Genomic DNA, 17,906 nt, shown 5'->3' with positions numbered 1-17,906 from the left:
AGCGTTTTGGTGACCGTCTGACTATGCGGAGCCAAACGGATCCATCCTGACTTACAATGTAAGTCAATGGGGATGGATCTGTTTTTCACTAACACAATATGGTGCAATTGAAAACGGATCCGTCCCCCATTGATTTTCAATGTAAGTCAAGACGGATCCGTTTTGACTTAGATTTTTTTGAATAAATAATGCAAACAGATCCGTTCTGAACGGATACAAGCGTTTGCATTATCGGTGCGGATCCGTCTGTGCAGATACAAGACGGATCCGTACTAAACGCGAGTGTGAAAGTAGCCTTAGGCGTTTTATTTAAAAAAATAAATATTATATATTTTTACTTATTTTTGGCACATAATATGTCCCCCACGAGGTCATTAAAAATACCTCTGGTGGACACTGCCACTTTTGTGTCCAGTGCAGGAGAGGACTGCAGTGAAGAGGAGAAGCAGCTGTGGTGATGTCTGCTACATGAGGAGAGGTGAGTGGAAGGGAGAGGCAGAGGAATGCTGGGCATTGTGGTTATTTAACTGGGAGTGTATGTTAGGGTTGAAGGGAGGGATGTTATTTACATGGAACTGTGTGTTGGAGGTGGCTGGGGAGGAGGTCATGTTATTTAGATGGGACTGTATGTTGATGGTGGCTGTAGGAGGGAATGATGTTATTTACATGGGACTGTATGTTGGAGGGGGCTGGAGGAGGGAGTGATGCTATTTACATGGGATTGTATGTTAAAGGCGGCTGTGGGAGGGGATTATGTTATTTACATAGGATTGTATGTTGGAGGCGGCTGTGGGAGGGAGTGATGTTATTTACATGGGGCTGAATGTTACAGGGATCTTAGGAAGGGAATAATGTTATTTACATGGGACTGGATATTGAGGGGGTGATGTTTACATGTGATTGCATGTTGGAGGCAGCTGTGGAGGGGGTGATATTATTTACTTGGGACTGTATGTTGAATGCGGCTGGGGAGGAGGCGATGTTATTTAAATGGGACTGTATATTGGAGGGGGCTGGAAAGATGGTGTGATGTCATTTACATGGGACTCTATGGTGGAGAGAGGGAAATAGTGTTATTTACATGGGACTATATATTGGAGGGGCTAAAGGGAGTGGAGTGATGTTATTTACATAGGACTGTATTTTGAATGGGCAGGAGAGATGGTGTGATGGTTATTTACATGGGACTGTATGGTAGAGGGAGGAATATAACTACAGGGGGCACTGCAGGGGGCATTATAAATACTGGCGGCACTTCAGGGTGAACATTATAACAGTAGAGGGCAGTATAAATACTGGGGGCACTGTAGGGGTATTATAAATCCAGGGGATATTATAAGCATTATTATTACTACCTGTGGGTTCTATAGGAGGGAATTATAGATCCGTCTTATTTCTACAAAGAGCACTATGGGGTCCTTATTACTACTGAGGGGTCTGTAGATAGCTTTATTACCACTGGGGGAACAATAGGGGGGGGGCCTTATTTCTACTGGGGGCTCTGTGAGGGTATTATTAATACTAGAAGGCTCTTCTACTAAAGGGGGCACTCTTGTGGAATGCTATCACGGTTGGGGGAACTGTAGGGGCAGTATTACTAATGGGGAAATTCTTCGGAAGCATTATTACTGTTGGGGGCACTGTAGGCGGTAGTATTACTAATGAGGGCATTCTAGAAGGGAATTACTATTAGTGGGACTATGAGGAGCACTATTAATATGGGGGCACTAATTTTCTTCAGCATAGTATTTGGGGTATTGGGGAGCACAGTGAGCAGTAGGATAACACTGTCGGGACTCCAGGTTGGGGGATGATGATAGAAATATGAGGAAGCTAAGATGTCTGTGTGTCACACTCTTCAGGGACAAGGCTCGGCTGAAAGAAGTTGTACAGACCAAATGGAGAAGATGATGACAGAGAAGATCTACATTGGAGGAGACGTCACCTAGGAGGCCCTGGATGTGACAGATATGTGCTGCTGTATAGCAAGTATAGCAAAATGCGGTGTGTGGAGGGAGGGCGACTTAGAGAATTGGGCCATAGTTATTGGGGCTTGGGCCCCGGATCTTTTGAGACCCTAGCAATGCCCCTGTGATAGGTATATAAGGTGTGTGATAGGCTGTCTGCACACATATCACTTGTTGTTGTCATGGGTAAAAGGGGCAATATGTCAGAGTTGCAAAATGGGGCAAGGGTAGCAGTATTTCTAAAAATGCTCAGTTTGTGAACTGTTCTTGTGCTGCTGTGGTGAAAGTGTATTCTGAGTGCACAGATGGCACCATTGTGAATAAGCAACATGTAAAATGCAGAGCACCATGTGCCATTGAAGTGAGAAGTGAACGTCTGTTCACGAAGGAGCACGAGGGCGGACCGACATATTACAGTGGAGAAACGCACCATCAAAATGAACAAGGGGCTACCAGGCGTGTTTCTAAAATAGTTCAGCAAACCCTGCTGCTCATGGGGCTCTGAAGCAGATGAATGGTCACTGCACCTCTGCTAACAAATGGCAGAAAAGTCTTCAATTTTCACGCAGTTTCAGAGTTGGACCTCTGTGGATTGGCAAACAGTTGCCTTCTTCAATGAGCCCCAGTCTTCTGCATTATTGATTGGATGGACGTTGGTGAGGAACATCAGAGAACAAACACCCTACAACCATTGCTGGAAGAACACAAGGTGGTGGTGCTAGCGTTATGGCCTGGGGAATGTTTTTGATGCATGTGGGTATGAATCCATCCTTGCACATCATGTGCTCCCATACATGCTGGTTGTCTTTCCTTGGGGCAGATGAGATCTTCCAGCAAGACAATGAGACATGTCACACAGCTATAAATGTCCGACATTGGTTGGAAGAGAATGACCAAGACTTTCAAGTACTACCTTGGCCCCCTAATTCTCCAGACTTGAACCCAATTGAGCATCTGTGGGGCCACCTTGATCATCATATTCGCTCTACGGATCCTCCCCCCACGTACCCTCCAGCAGTTGTGGGATGCACTGCAGTCAGCATGGCTCCAGATACCTGTGAAAACCTACCGGGACCTTATTGAGTCACTCCCAGCCCGTCTAGCTGTTGTCTGTGCTGCGCACAGCGGTTACTCTGAATATTAGCAGGTAGTCATAATAATATGACTCCACTATGTATGATGTTATATTTAGCTTCTGTTATTCTTGCACATATCTGAGATCCTATAATGACAGGTGAGAGTTGCTTTGTGTCGCAGTCAGGAGCCCCATCAATACAATGCCTTGAATTTCTATATAGAATGCCCATCTTGATGAATCCTATCTGACCGTAATGGCAGAAGGATTGACAAAGTCTGAAATATATTTATTGAAGCATATGGTGAAAGTCCCTTTGAATATTAACATTTCAGCCAATAATTTGTTTCCCCAGACGTGCAAGACAGCTGGCACACTACCACCCTCCATCCTGCACATGTGAAATATTATCTCTGACATTTACAAGAAGATAAAAAATATGATGCATAAAGGCAGATGTTGTGATGTCCAAAAAGGCAGTATTTTCAGAGAGCGAATAACAAGTTCAAGTCTCCATATCATCATTTTTTAAAGGTTATTTATGGAGCAGTTTGTTACATCCTTTTAGAATGCTTCCTCATGAGCATACAAAGCCTGTCAGCAGTCAACTCAATTCTGTCAACGAAAGAGCCCACTGATTTATGGAAACAGTACTGTGTCAAAATCATAAAGTAGTTCAAGCGGAGGAATTAGCATCATTTAACTTCTGATTAATAACACATGCAATGCTTTAGGGCATATTCACATTCCGTAGGCTCATTGTAGACATTTCTGCGGCTGAAAAATCTTTTCCATGCATCTGAATGGGGTTGTTTCCATAGCATGTGCATGCATTTCTGCAAGCTCTATTCAGATATATGGGGCAAAGCTATCATGTGTGAACTTAAAAACAGGATCTATCACCACAAAACACTGTTCAATTTGTAGGCAGTATGTTACAGAGCAGGAGGAGCTGAGTAGATTGATATATAGTTTTATGGGAAAAGATTCAGAAACACTTGTCATTTAATAATTTAAACACATGCTCTTTCTGGACCACCCCCATTCCTGACAGCTATCTATGTATACACACTTACACAGAGAATACTATCAATCACTGATAACACCTCCGTGTACAGCTATCAGTAACAGTTATCTATGTATACACACTTACACAGAGAATACTATCAATCACTGATAACACCTCCTCTGTGTACAGTTCTCAGTGACTGACCACTATGTATACACACTTACACAGAGAATACTATCAATCACTGATAACACCTCCGTGTACAGCTATCAGTGACTGACAGTTATCTATGTATACACAATTAAGCAGAGAATGATATCAATCACTGATAACACCTCCCCTGTGTACAGCTATCAGAGACTGACAGCTACTGTATACACACTTACACAGAGAATTCTATCAATCACTGATAACACCTCCCAGTGTACAACTTTCAGTGACTGACAGCTATTTCTGTATACACATTTACACAGAGAATGCTATCAATCCCTGATACACCTCCCCCGTGTACAGTTATCAATGACTGACAGCTATCTATGTATGCACACTTACACAGAGAATGCTATCAACCACTTATACAGCTCCCCGTGTAGAGCTAACAGTGACTGACAGCTATCTCTGTATACACACTTACATCGAGAATGCTACCAATCACTGATAACACCTCCCCTGTGTACAACTATCAGTGACTGACAGCTATCTATGTATACACACTTACATCGAGAATGCTACCAACCACTTATACAGCTCCCCGTGTAGAGCTAGCAGAGCCTGACCACTATCTCTGTATACACACTTACATCGAGAATGCTACCAATCACTGATAATACCTCCTCTGTGTACAGTTCTCAGTGACTGACAGCTATCTATGTATACACACTTACATCGAGAATGCTACCAATCACTGATAACACCTCCCCTGTGTACAGTTCTCAGTGACTGACAGCTATCTATGTATACACACTTACACAGAGAATGCTATCAATCACTGATAACACCTCCCGTGTACTATTATCAGTGACTGACAGCTATCTATGTATACACACTTACACAGAGAATGCTATCAATCACTGGTAACACCTCCTCTGTGTACACCTATCAGAGACTGACAGCTATCTCTGTATACACCCTTTCACAGAGAATGCTATCAATCACTGATAACACCTCCCCTGTGTATAGCTATCAGAGACTGACAGCTATGTATACACAATTAAGCAGAGAATTCTATCAATCACTGATAACACCTCCCCGTGTACAACTGTCAGTGACTGACAGCTATCTCTGTGTACACACTAATGCTATCAATCACCGATAACTGCTCCCCCATGTGTGCAACTGAAGTCAGAAATAGCTGCATTTTAAATGGTTTAAATAGGTTTTACTGAAGCTTTTCCCACAAAACTATATATCAATCTGCTCAGCCTCGGTGCTTTCAGATTGTGCTGGTGACAGGTTCCCTTTAAGCTTGATGTAGTGTTCGGAACCAAAGTCAGGAACAGATCATAAATAGAGGAATAAAGGAAAGACTGAGTGCTCTTTGTTTAAATTGACTTCTGGTTTTAGCTTCAAAGATGGCATCAACAATATAAATGTGGAAACCCCATCTTATATCTATAACTTGATATATAATTTTGACGTCGCTTTGCATATTATATTAGGACTGCAAACCGCATTATTAGCAATCACCTAATGTGATTGTATTACTGCCATTGCCCCCTGTCCTGCAGCCCACATCTGCTAGATATAGGGGTTGTTTACAGCAACCTGTGTTCTGTGAAGGTGGCTACTTTCATACTACCGCTTTTTGCGGATCCGTCATGGATCTGCAAAAACGCTTCTGTTACAATTATACAACCGCATGCATCCGTCATGAACGGATCCGGTTGTATTATGTCTTCTATTGCCATGACGGATCCGTCTTGAACACCATTGAAAGTCAATGGAGGACGGATCCGTTTTCTATTGTGCCAGATTGTGTCAGAGAAAACGGATCCGTCCCCATTGACTTACATTGTGTGCCAGTTTGGCTCCGCTTAGTCAGGCGGACAGCAAAACGCTGCAGCGTTTTGGTGTCCGCCTCAAGAGCGGAATGGTGACTGAAAGGGTGCAAACTGATGCATTCTGAGTAGATCCTTTTCCATTCAGAATGCATTAGGGCAAAACTGATCCGTTTTGGACCTCTTTTAAGAGCCCTGAACGGATCTCACAAACGAAAAGCCAAAACGCGAGTGTGAAAGTAGCCTAAGGCTGTTATGATGCCCATTCTCAAAATACAAACTGAGGAAAACTGGACCTGTATTCTAATGATTGCACCTGATGGTATATGGCAGAGATGCCCAACCTGCGGCCCTCCAACTGTTGCAAAACTACAACTCCCAGCATGCCCAGACAGTCTACAGCTATCATCCTACAGCAGGGTATGATGGGAGTTCTAGTTTTACAACAGCTGGAGGGCCGCAGGTTGAGCATCCCTGGTATATGGATTTACATATGGATCCATGGATCCATGGGCGTAGCTATAGGGGGTGCAGAGGTAGCAGTCACCAGGAGCCTGAGGGGGCCCAAAGACCCTTGTCGTGCACAAGCACTGAGGGAAGGGGGGCCCAAGCTGAACTCTTGTACCACGGCCCAGGAGCCTTTAGCCACGCCCCTGTAATGGATCTTTCAGAAATTTTCTATCTTATGTTTTGATAATCTTTGTATTAAAGGGGTTGTCCTATGAAAAATGTTCTACAGTTTTCAAACCAGCACCTGGATCTGAGTACTTTTGTTATTGTATGTAATAAAAAGTTTGTATAGCCACTGAGTTATTCAATAAAATGTATCTGTATAGCGCCACCTGTTGTTTGTTTGTTTTATTTTTATTTCTCTGTCCTGCTCACTGAGATGGCTGCATATGTTCTCTGTCATAATTAATCTGCCTTCTTAGCTGTGATAGGGAGAGCTTCAACAGAAATGACCCCCCCCCCCGAGCTGCAGCAGAAAGGACACCCCCCTGGGCTGCAGCAGAAAGGACACTCCCCCTGGGCTGCAGCAGAAAGGGCACTCCCCCTGAACTGCAGCAGAAAGGACACTCCCCCTGAGCTGCCAGCTTGATATAAATCTAGCAGAGCAATGAATGTGGAGCTCTCTGAACCCGTGTGAGGTACAGGGCTGGTTCTAGCTTTGTTAGGGCTAATGCGGATCCGTTTTTTTGCGGACAGTTCAACATTTCCGCAAAAAAACAGATTGCATTCCGTCTTTTTGCTGATCCATAGAGTTCAATAGGGCCATGTCCTGATTTTCATGGACATGTTTCATTTTTTTGCTGAACCGTGCAATGGAAGAAAAGGGCCCCATAGAAGTGAATGGGACAGCATCTAATCCGCAAAAAAATGGATCCGCATTTTTGCGGACCGCATACGGCCGTCTGAATGAGCCCTTAGGAAGAGATTGTCATATACCGTATGATGTCTTGTTTTCATTTTTTAATCATGAGATAACCCCTTTAACTTTTTCTTGAATAGTGGTGGATTGATGTGTGTGTCGTATAATATATACAAGCCGTTGCCAAATGGAACTCAGGGGACCTCTGTCCTCAAAGTGGGTTATGGTCCCTGTGATGGCAGTTATTATTATGTAGGTGATCATTGCAATCAATCCTTTTTTTTTTTTTACAATAATGCTGTTCTATTAGATCATTGCTGACTATGCAATAATAAAGTATGTATAGAGCTTCCACAGTGAAGTCTCAGCCCTACCTTCATCCTTTGGATTTAAATCACAGTTTCAGAACCAGTGACACAAGCTGTATCTACTTGTACAGACCTTTCCACTCCACAGGTGAATGCGGTAATAAAAGGTACCAACTTCAACACTTACCTTTGAATGGCATGTTTGACCGTGTTTTCAGGAAGAGACCATGCCCAGGCGGTATTCCATCCATTTTGATATTGTACCCCAAAACAATGCAACCACTTTTTGGACATTTCAGACACATTCCTTTCTCGAAGGTTTTGATGTCTTTACATTCATAACCAGCAATGTGCTTATCTTCATTTAGTATTGAGTCCATGAAAAGGTGAACAGACCTCTCATGAGAACATTTCACAGACTGTGTAAACCCTTAAGATAAAAAATGCAATATTAATATTAAGGATGTCCTCTCTTCTATCAGGAGCGTCAGTAGTTGTACAGTATAAACAGCTATTTTCAGAATGGCTACCTTGAAATTCCTAGGCCCCAGAGAAAAATAACAGGGTTTCCATGTGCAATTTGTAATACTGATGGCAGAGAAGCTGTTGGGCCACCTTAGGGTCCATATGCGGCTGCTACCTCTGCACCCCTTATAACTACACCTCTATAACCACAATCATGGTCACAGGTTCATATCCATCCAGCCAGCATATAGAGAACTAATAAAAGCATGGCTGCACAACATTTCACATGCAAACAATAAAACTGAGAAATTGGGGTCATTCAAAACTAATGTGGTATTATACCTACTAGAAATGAAAAAATAGAAGCTGTTTGCGCACATTTTTGATCAAACGTGCGTCGGGCCCGTCTACCAGGCGTCAAGGTGGTTTCTAACACTAACAGAACTGCCTCTCTTTGACTTACCTAAGCCTACAATATTCAGGGCATGTAGGAACCAGCTACATTTGTACCCTTGGCGCCTGGTAGATGGGCCCGACACACGTTTAATAAAAAATGTGCGCAAAGAGCTTCTAATTTTTCATTTCTAGTAGGTTTAATACCACATTAATTTTGAATGACCCCCATTTCTTAGTTCTATTGTTCTATTGCATGTGAAATATTTTTTATGATAGTTATCTGTTGGACATTTACCGTATTCTTTTTTATTGTCCCTTGACCACAAGTCCCTTTCCCACCACCAGTCCTTAGAATTCTTATTTACTACATATTTTACCCCCAATCTCTCACACTCCATGCTCTCTACACGTATACCGTTCTCAATATGTTGCCATCTGGCCACCCTATGACATAACTGTAGTTGTCTAGCTTCTGCAGTATACTAGGCTTTCAGAACCATCTCCTTCCTATCTTATGCGTATTGTATGGACATATATTTTTACCCTGCAATTCTTTACTCTATTGAATCAACAGCTTTGCTTTATAGGGAAGCAATTGTAAGACAGAGGGTGCGGACCCTCTTTGTCACTGAATGAATCTGAATAAGGGCTACTCCTAAGGGCATTATCGAATTGCCCCCCGGTCTTCACCCTTTCACAGGGATCTGGTGTACGATGCAGGGTAATCACTAGGCTGCTACATATTGAAGTAGTCACAGTTCAGTGACAGTTGACCAAGGTGGGTCAAGAGTCACCAGTGTGTGGCACTAAAGTGGACAGGCAAAATCATAGTCAGTGTATAAGCTGAGGTCTGGGCAGCCAAAGTTCCTTCAATCTAATTAGGCCAAAGGTAGAGGCAGGCAGCATAGGGTCAAGGGGTGAGTCAGGCAGAGGTCAGGCCAGAGAGCAGAGGCTCAAATCCAGTAAACAAGCAGAAGTCAGGTACAGTACATCAGAAAGAAAAGTAGTGCATCTTGGCAGGAACTAGCAAGCTGAAGCACCGTCCGACAGGGAAGGGTGCCAAATACCCTGGAAAAGCTGGTAGACAAGGGCATGCTCACTGTCCCGTTAAGGAAATGCATACCCTATGGACAAATAGAATCACTGCAGGCAAGGAGAAGATTACAATCCAGTGTGGAGTGGATGGAGCAGCGCTACTCTGGAAGCCGTACTCACTAGGTTGGAGCTGAGAGATGCCGATGGGTGGTGAGTGCTTACAGTGAGAATCTGTCTACTCTTGTGTGCAAACAACTGTAGCTTCTCAAATGCACTAGGGATGTGCTCATCTTACTTTGCATGTATTGTTCATATCTTTCACTTCTAATGGTCACATCACGTTATGTGACTCTGTCAGGACTATAAAACATTCAATATGGGAAATAAAAATGTATAGTAAAAGTTGCCTGCCACACATATTCAGTTTTAGCTTTAATATGTACAACATGTGTAATCTCATGGCTTCTTACCAAAGATTCCATGCTCTGCTATATGGCTGTACAAGTCTCGAAAGTTGCAGCCAGGCTGAATGTCACCTCCATTGGGGTAAAAATCGTAGTGACCAACTTGCTCATTAATGCCAACACTTAATCCAATATGTTGTTTTGTGTTTGTATGAATGGCATCCACAAAGCTGGCATCATCTGGTGACAGGCGATCTACTGAAGACATTCCTTCAAATAAAGGACCAGCAGGGTCAAGACCTATAAAAAACAACAACAACAACATGCTTTAAATGCTGTCAGAGGACAAAGCAGCTTGGCGTTCTCAATGTTCTCTGGTGATCTATGTATGCTTGATCTCTGTCCTCTGTATAAAGTAGAGGGCCCATACTGTAAGTGCCTTCCACAGATCACTCCATAATAGCTCTATCTGTGCACTTACCATTGGCACAGGCTTGGGTGACTACACATGGGCATCAGCATGTTCTGATACGGCAGGAATTGTTAGCCTCTGACGTTTGAGGTAGGACATCCTAATTGCCAGATTCAGAGAATTTTCTACATTGCACCTTTCTTAATTAGTACAACCAACCTAAAACCAAACTGGCACATTCAGGGGGTCTAATCTGAGGCCTGCAGAGAACAGATCCAGCTCTGGTTGACCTTCTCCATTAGGATTCCTAATTTTTAGGGCTCATGCACACAGCCGTATGTATTTTGCGGTCCGCAAAAAATACGGATGACGTCCGTGTGCATTCCGCAATTTGCGGAACAGAGCAGCTGGCCCCTAATAGAACAGTACTATCCTTGTCCGTAATGCAGACAATAATAGGACATGTTCTATTTTTTTTGTGGAAATATAGACATATGGAAGCGGAATGCACACAGAGTAACTTCAGTTTTTTGGCGGACCCATTATAGTGAATGGTTCCGCATATGGTCCGCAAAAAAAACGGTACGGACACGTAAAGAAAATATGTTCGTGAGCATGAGCCCTTACTGGCATTGCAGCTTTACCAAAATATGGAACTGAAAATTCTCCTTACAAGGAAGGGAAAGGGGGAGAACAAGTGTCAAGTCATTGCGTCCTACATTAGAGAGCAATGGTGATATAAAAAGCATCAAGAATAAGGCGGTACATTTTTATTTTTGGCCTGGATTCCTTGTTTTTTGTAGACGTCTCTTGTTTTTCAGATTCATTTATCATTCTGACAAGTGGCAAAGTGCCATGTCAGTAAATTTACCGGTATGTGGCAGCCCTTATTACAATGAGAAAGTCTTTGGGAGTCTGGGATGACCTGGTTTTCCTATGAACTAATATCAGAGGAGTTGTCAATATTAATACATGAAATAATAAACATCTGATCAACAATGAATTCAGTGCAGAACTAAAAATACTATCAAATCCCGCTAATCATGTCATATTTAGGAGCAAATTACTAATCAACAGTATTGTAATTCTGCATTGCTAATTGGTGAAGGGATTAGAGATATTCTTAGATATTTTTCCATTTCAGATGTTTTCTTATTAATGATTGCACTGGATTAGTACAGCGAAGCTACAGCTAATCTCTATAAATATAGTGTTAACAAACAATATTCTAATCAGTTTCTGCACTGGCTGCCTGCCTCACCGCTCTGTGCCATGCCTGCTGAATAAGTAATACATTGTGCATATGAGAAATTTTTAGCAGTTTGTTTAAATAGTCTCTTATACAGTGAGGAACAGAAGTATTTGAACACCCTGCGATTTTGCAAGTTCTCCCACTTAGAAATCATGGAGGGGTCTGAAATTCACATTGTAGGTGCATTCCCACTCTGCGAGACGGAAAAAATAAAACAATTCAGGAAATCACATTGTATGATTTTTAAATAATGTATTTGTCTTGCACTGCTGAACATAAGTATTTGAACACCTCAAATACTTCTGTTTCTCACTGTATTTAGCAGTGCTGAAAACAAGGCATCATTACAGCTTGGGACTTAAAGGGAACCTGTCACCACAAAATGCAATGCAATCTGCAGGCAGCCTGTTATACAGCAAGAGTAGCTGAGCAGATTGATGTATAGTTTTGTGTGAAATTATTCAGAAAAAAAACGTAATTTATACATTTAATCCTCTGCTTTTTGTAATGTACGACCACCACCATGTACAGCCATCAGTACACTGGGAAGGTGTCATCCTTCACACAAGTGTATTGAAATTAGTCCATATTCTGGCTTTGACCACGCATGGATTCCGGATGATATACCATTCATATTGTCATCAGTACTGATTTAGTAATTTATCTGGATTTGCAAGCACATTTCTTCCTTCCTGCATTTTTGGGCGCAAATGGAAGAAAACGAGGACATGCTGCGTATTTCAAATACTGACGGAAAATATAAGCCCGAGTGGGCTATTCACACGGGCGTATAATTTCCTACACATTAAAGTTAGCAGTGGATTTCTGTACACTAATTATGCTATAGAAATGAATTGCAAATATACGTTTGTGTGAGAGTCCTATGTTTCAAAAAGCAGAGATATAAATGTCTAAAATGTAAACATTTTTACAAAAAGTTTTACTGAATCTTTTCCAACTAAACTGTATATCGCTCTGCTCGGATCCTCCTGCTTTTTAACATGGTGCCTGTAGATTGCACTGTATTTTATGGTGAAAGGTCCTCTTTAAAGATAATGGGGGTCATTTATCAAACTGGTGTAAAGTAGAACTGGCTTAGTTGCCTATAGCAACCAATCAGATAACTCCTTTCATGTTCCAAAGGAGCTGTCCAAAATGTAATGTACAGTTGCAAGAAAAAGTATGTGAACCCTTTGGAATGATATGGATTTCTGCACAAATTGATCATAAAATGTGATCTGATCTTCATCTAAGTCACAACAATAGACAATCACAGTCTGCTTAAACTAATAACATACAAAGAATTAAATGTTACCATGTTTTTATTGAACACACCATGTAAACATTCACAGTGCAGGTGGAAAAAGTATGTGAACCCTTGGATTTAATAACTGATTGAACCTCCTTTGGCAGCAATAACTTCAACTAGACGTTTCCTATAGTTGCAGATCAGACGTGCAAAACGGTCAGGAGTAATTCTTGACCATTCCTCTTTACAGAACTGTTTCAGTTCAGCAATATTCTTGGGAGGTCTGATGTGAATCGCTTTCTTGAGGTCATGCCACAGCATCTCAATCGGGTTGAGGTCAGGACTCTGACTGGGCAACTCCAGAAGGTGTATTTTCTTCTGTTTAAGCAATTCTGTTGATTTACTTCTATGCTTTGGGTCGTTGTCCTGTTGCAACAGCCATCTTCTGTTGAGCTTCAGCTGGTGGACAGATGGCCTTAAGTTCTCCTGCAAAATGTCTTGATAAACTTGGGAATTAATATTTCCTTTGATGGTAGCAATCTGTCCAGGCCCTGACGCAGCAAAGCAGCCCCAAACCATGATGCCCCCACCACCATACTTCACAGTTGAGATGAGGTTTTGATGTTGGTGTGCTGTGCCTCTTTCTCTCCACACATAGTGTTGTGTGTTTCTTCCAAACAACTCAACTTTGGTTTCATCTGTCCACAGAATGTTTTGCCAGTACTGCTGTGGAACATCCAGGTGCTCTTGTGCAAACTTTAAACGTGCAGCAATGTTTTTTTTGGACAGCAGTGGCTTTCTCTGTGGTATCCTCCCATGAAATCCATTCTTGTTTAGTGTTTTACGTATCGTACATTCGCTAACAGGGATATTAGCATATGCCAGAGACTTTTGTAAGTCTTTAGCTGACACTCTAAGATTCTACTTCATCTCATTGAGCAGTCTGCACTGTGCTCTTGCAGTCATCTTTACAGGACGGCCACTCCTAGGGAGAGTAGCAGCAGTGGTGAACTTTCTCCATTTATAGACAATTTGTCTTACCGTGGACTGATGAACAGCAATGCTTTTGGAAATACTTTTATAACCCTTTCCAGCTTTATGCAAGTCAATAATTCTTAATCGTAGGTCTTCTGAGAGCTCTTTTGTGCGAGGCATCATTCATATCAGGCAATGCTTCTTGTGAAAAGCAAACCCAGAACTGGTGTGTGTTTTTTATAGGGCAGGGCAGCTGTAACCAACACCTCAAATCTCATCTCATTGATTGGACTCCAGTTGGCTGACACCTCACTCCAATTAGCTCTTGGAGATGTCATTAGTCTAGGGGTTCACATACTTTTTCCACCTGCACTGTGAATGTTTACATGGTGTGTTCAATAAAAACATGGTAACATTTAATTCTCTGTGTGCTATTAGTTTAAGCAGACTGTGATTGTCTGTTGTTGTGACTTAGATGAAGATCAGATCACATTTTATGACCAATTTGTGCAGAAATCCAGATCATTCCAAAGGGTTCACATACTTTTTCTTGCAACTGTATTTAGCTATAATTTATTTTACTAAAACCATACATGGAGGCATATTCCTTTTCTCTAATCTATTTTTAGTTTCTGAATCTGAATGTATATTTTTTTATTTTCTGTACACAAACTTGGGGGCAGCCATCTTGCCTGAGCTGTTGTTAGCAGCTACAGGGAACATAGACACAATGGCCAGGAGATAACTCATTAACTTCTATGGGAGAGTGTTCTACACATGATCTGTGCATAGTTCATTTTTAGGGAGAGGGAGTAGATGAGCTGTGACTAGCGATGAGCGAATTTTTTAAAAATTTGATTTGGCCGGTTTGCCAAATTTTCCAGAAAAATGCTATTTCCTGTCTGCAGAGAGCCTTTATAGTGGTGTAGAACACTGTGCCTTGCAGTAACACGCATAGGGAGTCTGCTGTGGTAGCGAAATAATACTGTGAGTCAGTATGACATGCAGATGACAGGCGTCACACTTAGAATCACTGCAAACTTCCCTTATTTGGGCAGTCACGGGGGCAAAACTGACCAAATAACTTATAGCATGAAAGAGCGCACTCCATTTACACCAATTCACTGATTCCACATAGATTTCTACAGAACCTGTTTTATTAAACGCTTATACAAGTAGAGCCCCCCTGACAGAGTGGACAGGGTGTCTGCAGTAAGTTTGTGTTGACGTCACTGACTATTTTTCCCTTCCTCTGATCCGTCAGAACAATAACCCCCAAAAAACGGATCCTGTCTGTGGAGCATCCGCCTTCACTCGGTCAGCATTTGGTCAGTAATCCATCAGTATTGCTAAAGCCCAAAAAAACAGGAGTGGATCCAAAACAGAGATGACATGTGAATGGAATATTTGCATGTCTTCTGTGTTTTGTACCCATTCCTGCTTTTGGCTACCAAATCATAAGCCAATTCTGATGCAAAATAGGGACCATGTCATGCAGGCCTTACAGCGGTTACATAGACAGGATCCGTTGTGTGTCTCATATTTCCTTCCTTCTGACAGATCAGAAGAAGGGTCAAATAAATGATGATGTCAGCCAGGCCGAAAGGCAAAATAGTGGCTCAGTCATGAAGTGGGGAGGGTGAGAACAGCATGAGAAGTCCACAGAGTGCCCCTATGAAAAAGTGGTGAGGTGGCAGCAGCATGAGGAGACCACAGAGTGGCCCAATGAGAGTCTGGAGGTGGCAGCAGCATCAGGAGGAGGCCACAGAATGGCACAAGAACAGTGTGGAGGTAGCAGCAGCTTCAGGAGGCCACAGAGTGGCACAATGACAGAATGCGGAGGTGGCGGCTGCAGAAGCATCAGGAGGAGGACACAGGGTGGCACAATGACAGTGTGGAGGTGGCAGCAGCAGCATCAGGAGACCACAGAGTGGCACAATGACAGAGTGTGGAGGTGGCGGCAACAGCAGCAAGCATCAGGAGGAGGCCACAGGGTGGCACAATGACAGTGTGGAGGTGGCAGCAGCATCAGGAGGTCACAGAGTGGCACAATGACAGAGTGTGGAGGTGGAGGCAACAGCAGCATCAGGAGGTGGCCACAGGGGGATACATAGAGAGTGTGTAGGTGGCAGCAGCAGCATCAGGAGACCTGAGTGGTGAGGTGGCATTAGGATCAAGAGACCACAGAGTGACCCGTTGACAGAGTGGGGCAATACCAGTACCAGCTGAAGATGGTGGGTGGAAGAAGAAGCACTTGGCATCAGATGTGTGGCATCGAGGGTGGCAGCATCAATAGTAGCCGAGGTAGGTAGCCAGAAGAAACCGGTCTCTTTTGTCAAAGTGTTGGTGTGGCACCATGGATGATCTAGTCTGATGCATTAGGCATTGGTGGTTGGAAATCCTGGCTGATCCACACCTGATTCATCTTGACAAAGGTCAGTCTCTCCACATTTTGGGCGGACAGGCGAGTTATTCTTGGGGTAACTATGGCCCCCGCCGCACTAAACCCATACTCTGATGCCACACTACTGGCTGGGCAGGACAGCTTTTCCAGGGCAAACTCTGCCAGTTGCGGCCACAAATCCAGTTCTGCTGCCCAGTAGTCCAGCGGATCTTCAATGTGGGGTGGCAGGGTCCTGTTGAAGTATGCCACCACCTGCTGGTTCAGGTCCTGCTCCAGGTGCTGCTGCTGGTGAGTAGTTTCTTTACTAGGCGGGTGAAGAAAGCTGCTCATCAGCGACTCTAGGCTCAAGTTGCTGCTGATGGAGCTGGAACTGCTCATACCTTCCCACCCTGCCACAGCAGCCATGGCAGAGTAAAGTAAGCACAGAGGGCCCCCCTGGTCAGACCTGGGAGAGGACGGACGATGGCGCACATAGGCAGCGGCGAACTGACTACTGTGGGGTTTCGCTCTGGTCGATAGGGTAAGCGGACGCAGTACAGACGCAAAAGTCAAGCCCTTAACGCAAAACTTCAGTGTTTATTTACACTTGAGGCAAATGCACAAAACAATGTGTTACTTTGCAGTCTTGGTGTTTACTTTACACACAATCGAAAGTACATTTTGGTGTTACTTCACACAAATTGGAAAGTTTACATAAGACAAGTCACCTTCATGTCAGTTCTGCCTCCAGCAGTTTACGCCAGGCTTTAGGGGGCCTGTTTCCTCAGCCCATGGGTCTAAGCCCTCCAACCTGGCACCAAGACTCAGATCCTAACACAGAGATCCTGCTTCTGAACCCAGCTGCCTATTTAAGGACAGCCAGGTTCTGCCAAAAACCCGGACCGGCAATTAAATCCAGTCCGGTATTTGACCCCACCTGGCTGCAAATCAGCCCAGCAGCACACGCTGGGAGCAAAATACTTGTTTTCCCAGACCATTCCTCTCATTGTCTGATACTACATAGGATGTCTTTATAGTAGTTCAGTTTGTCCTTCCTCTCAGCAGGTATAAAAAAGGCCCCTATTTTTGACAGGTAGCGAGGGTCCAACAAGGTGGAGAGCCAGATGTCATCCCTTTGCTGAATACTGACAATTCGGCTGTCACTACGCAAGCAAGTGAGCATGCATCGGACCATTTGTGCAAGTGACTTTGAGGGACTCCCTGCCTCCAACTCCACTGCATACTGCCACGGTGTGTCTGGGTCCTCTGCCTCGTCTTCCTCATCAACCTGTAGCTCCTCTGGCTGCTCCTCCTTTCCTGTCACCTGTTTATAAATACCACTCATTTCACTACACATTGCTTGTTCTCCAATGTTTTCCTCCTCCAGTTCAGCCCCCACAAGGCTCATGTGGCCGTGAGATCTAGGCGCCACATCTCCAGTCCCCTGACTAGTCAGATTTACCAGCATCTGTTCCAGGACATGAAGCAGTGGAAAAACATTGTTCATTGCGTAGTCCTGGCGACTGACAAATAACGTGGCCTCCTCAAAGGGCCTGAGCAAACGGCAGGTGTCATGCATGAGCTGCCACTGGCTGACATCGAAGTTACAC

At 43.5% G+C, this 17,906-nt stretch overlaps 1 protein-coding gene across 1 annotated transcript in view; it reads right to left on the bottom strand.

Moving 5' to 3' along the window:
- Window positions 1-17,906, bottom strand: part of LIPC (lipase C, hepatic type) — a 202,396-nt gene that overhangs the window by 25,752 nt on the left and 158,738 nt on the right. The window contains exons 8-9 of the mRNA XM_044283292.1: window positions 10,092-10,325; window positions 7,913-8,155 (exon numbers count right to left, since the gene is read on the bottom strand). Of these exons, the coding sequence (XP_044139227.1) occupies window positions 7,913-8,155; window positions 10,092-10,325 (477 nt within the window). The remainder of the gene's footprint in view (window positions 1-7,912; window positions 8,156-10,091; window positions 10,326-17,906) is intronic.

Source organism: Bufo gargarizans, chromosome 2, assembly GCF_014858855.1.
Source record: "Bufo gargarizans isolate SCDJY-AF-19 chromosome 2, ASM1485885v1, whole genome shotgun sequence".
NCBI lineage: Eukaryota > Metazoa > Chordata > Amphibia > Anura > Bufonidae > Bufo > Bufo gargarizans.
This window is presented reverse-complemented; position numbering and strand designations above follow the sequence as displayed.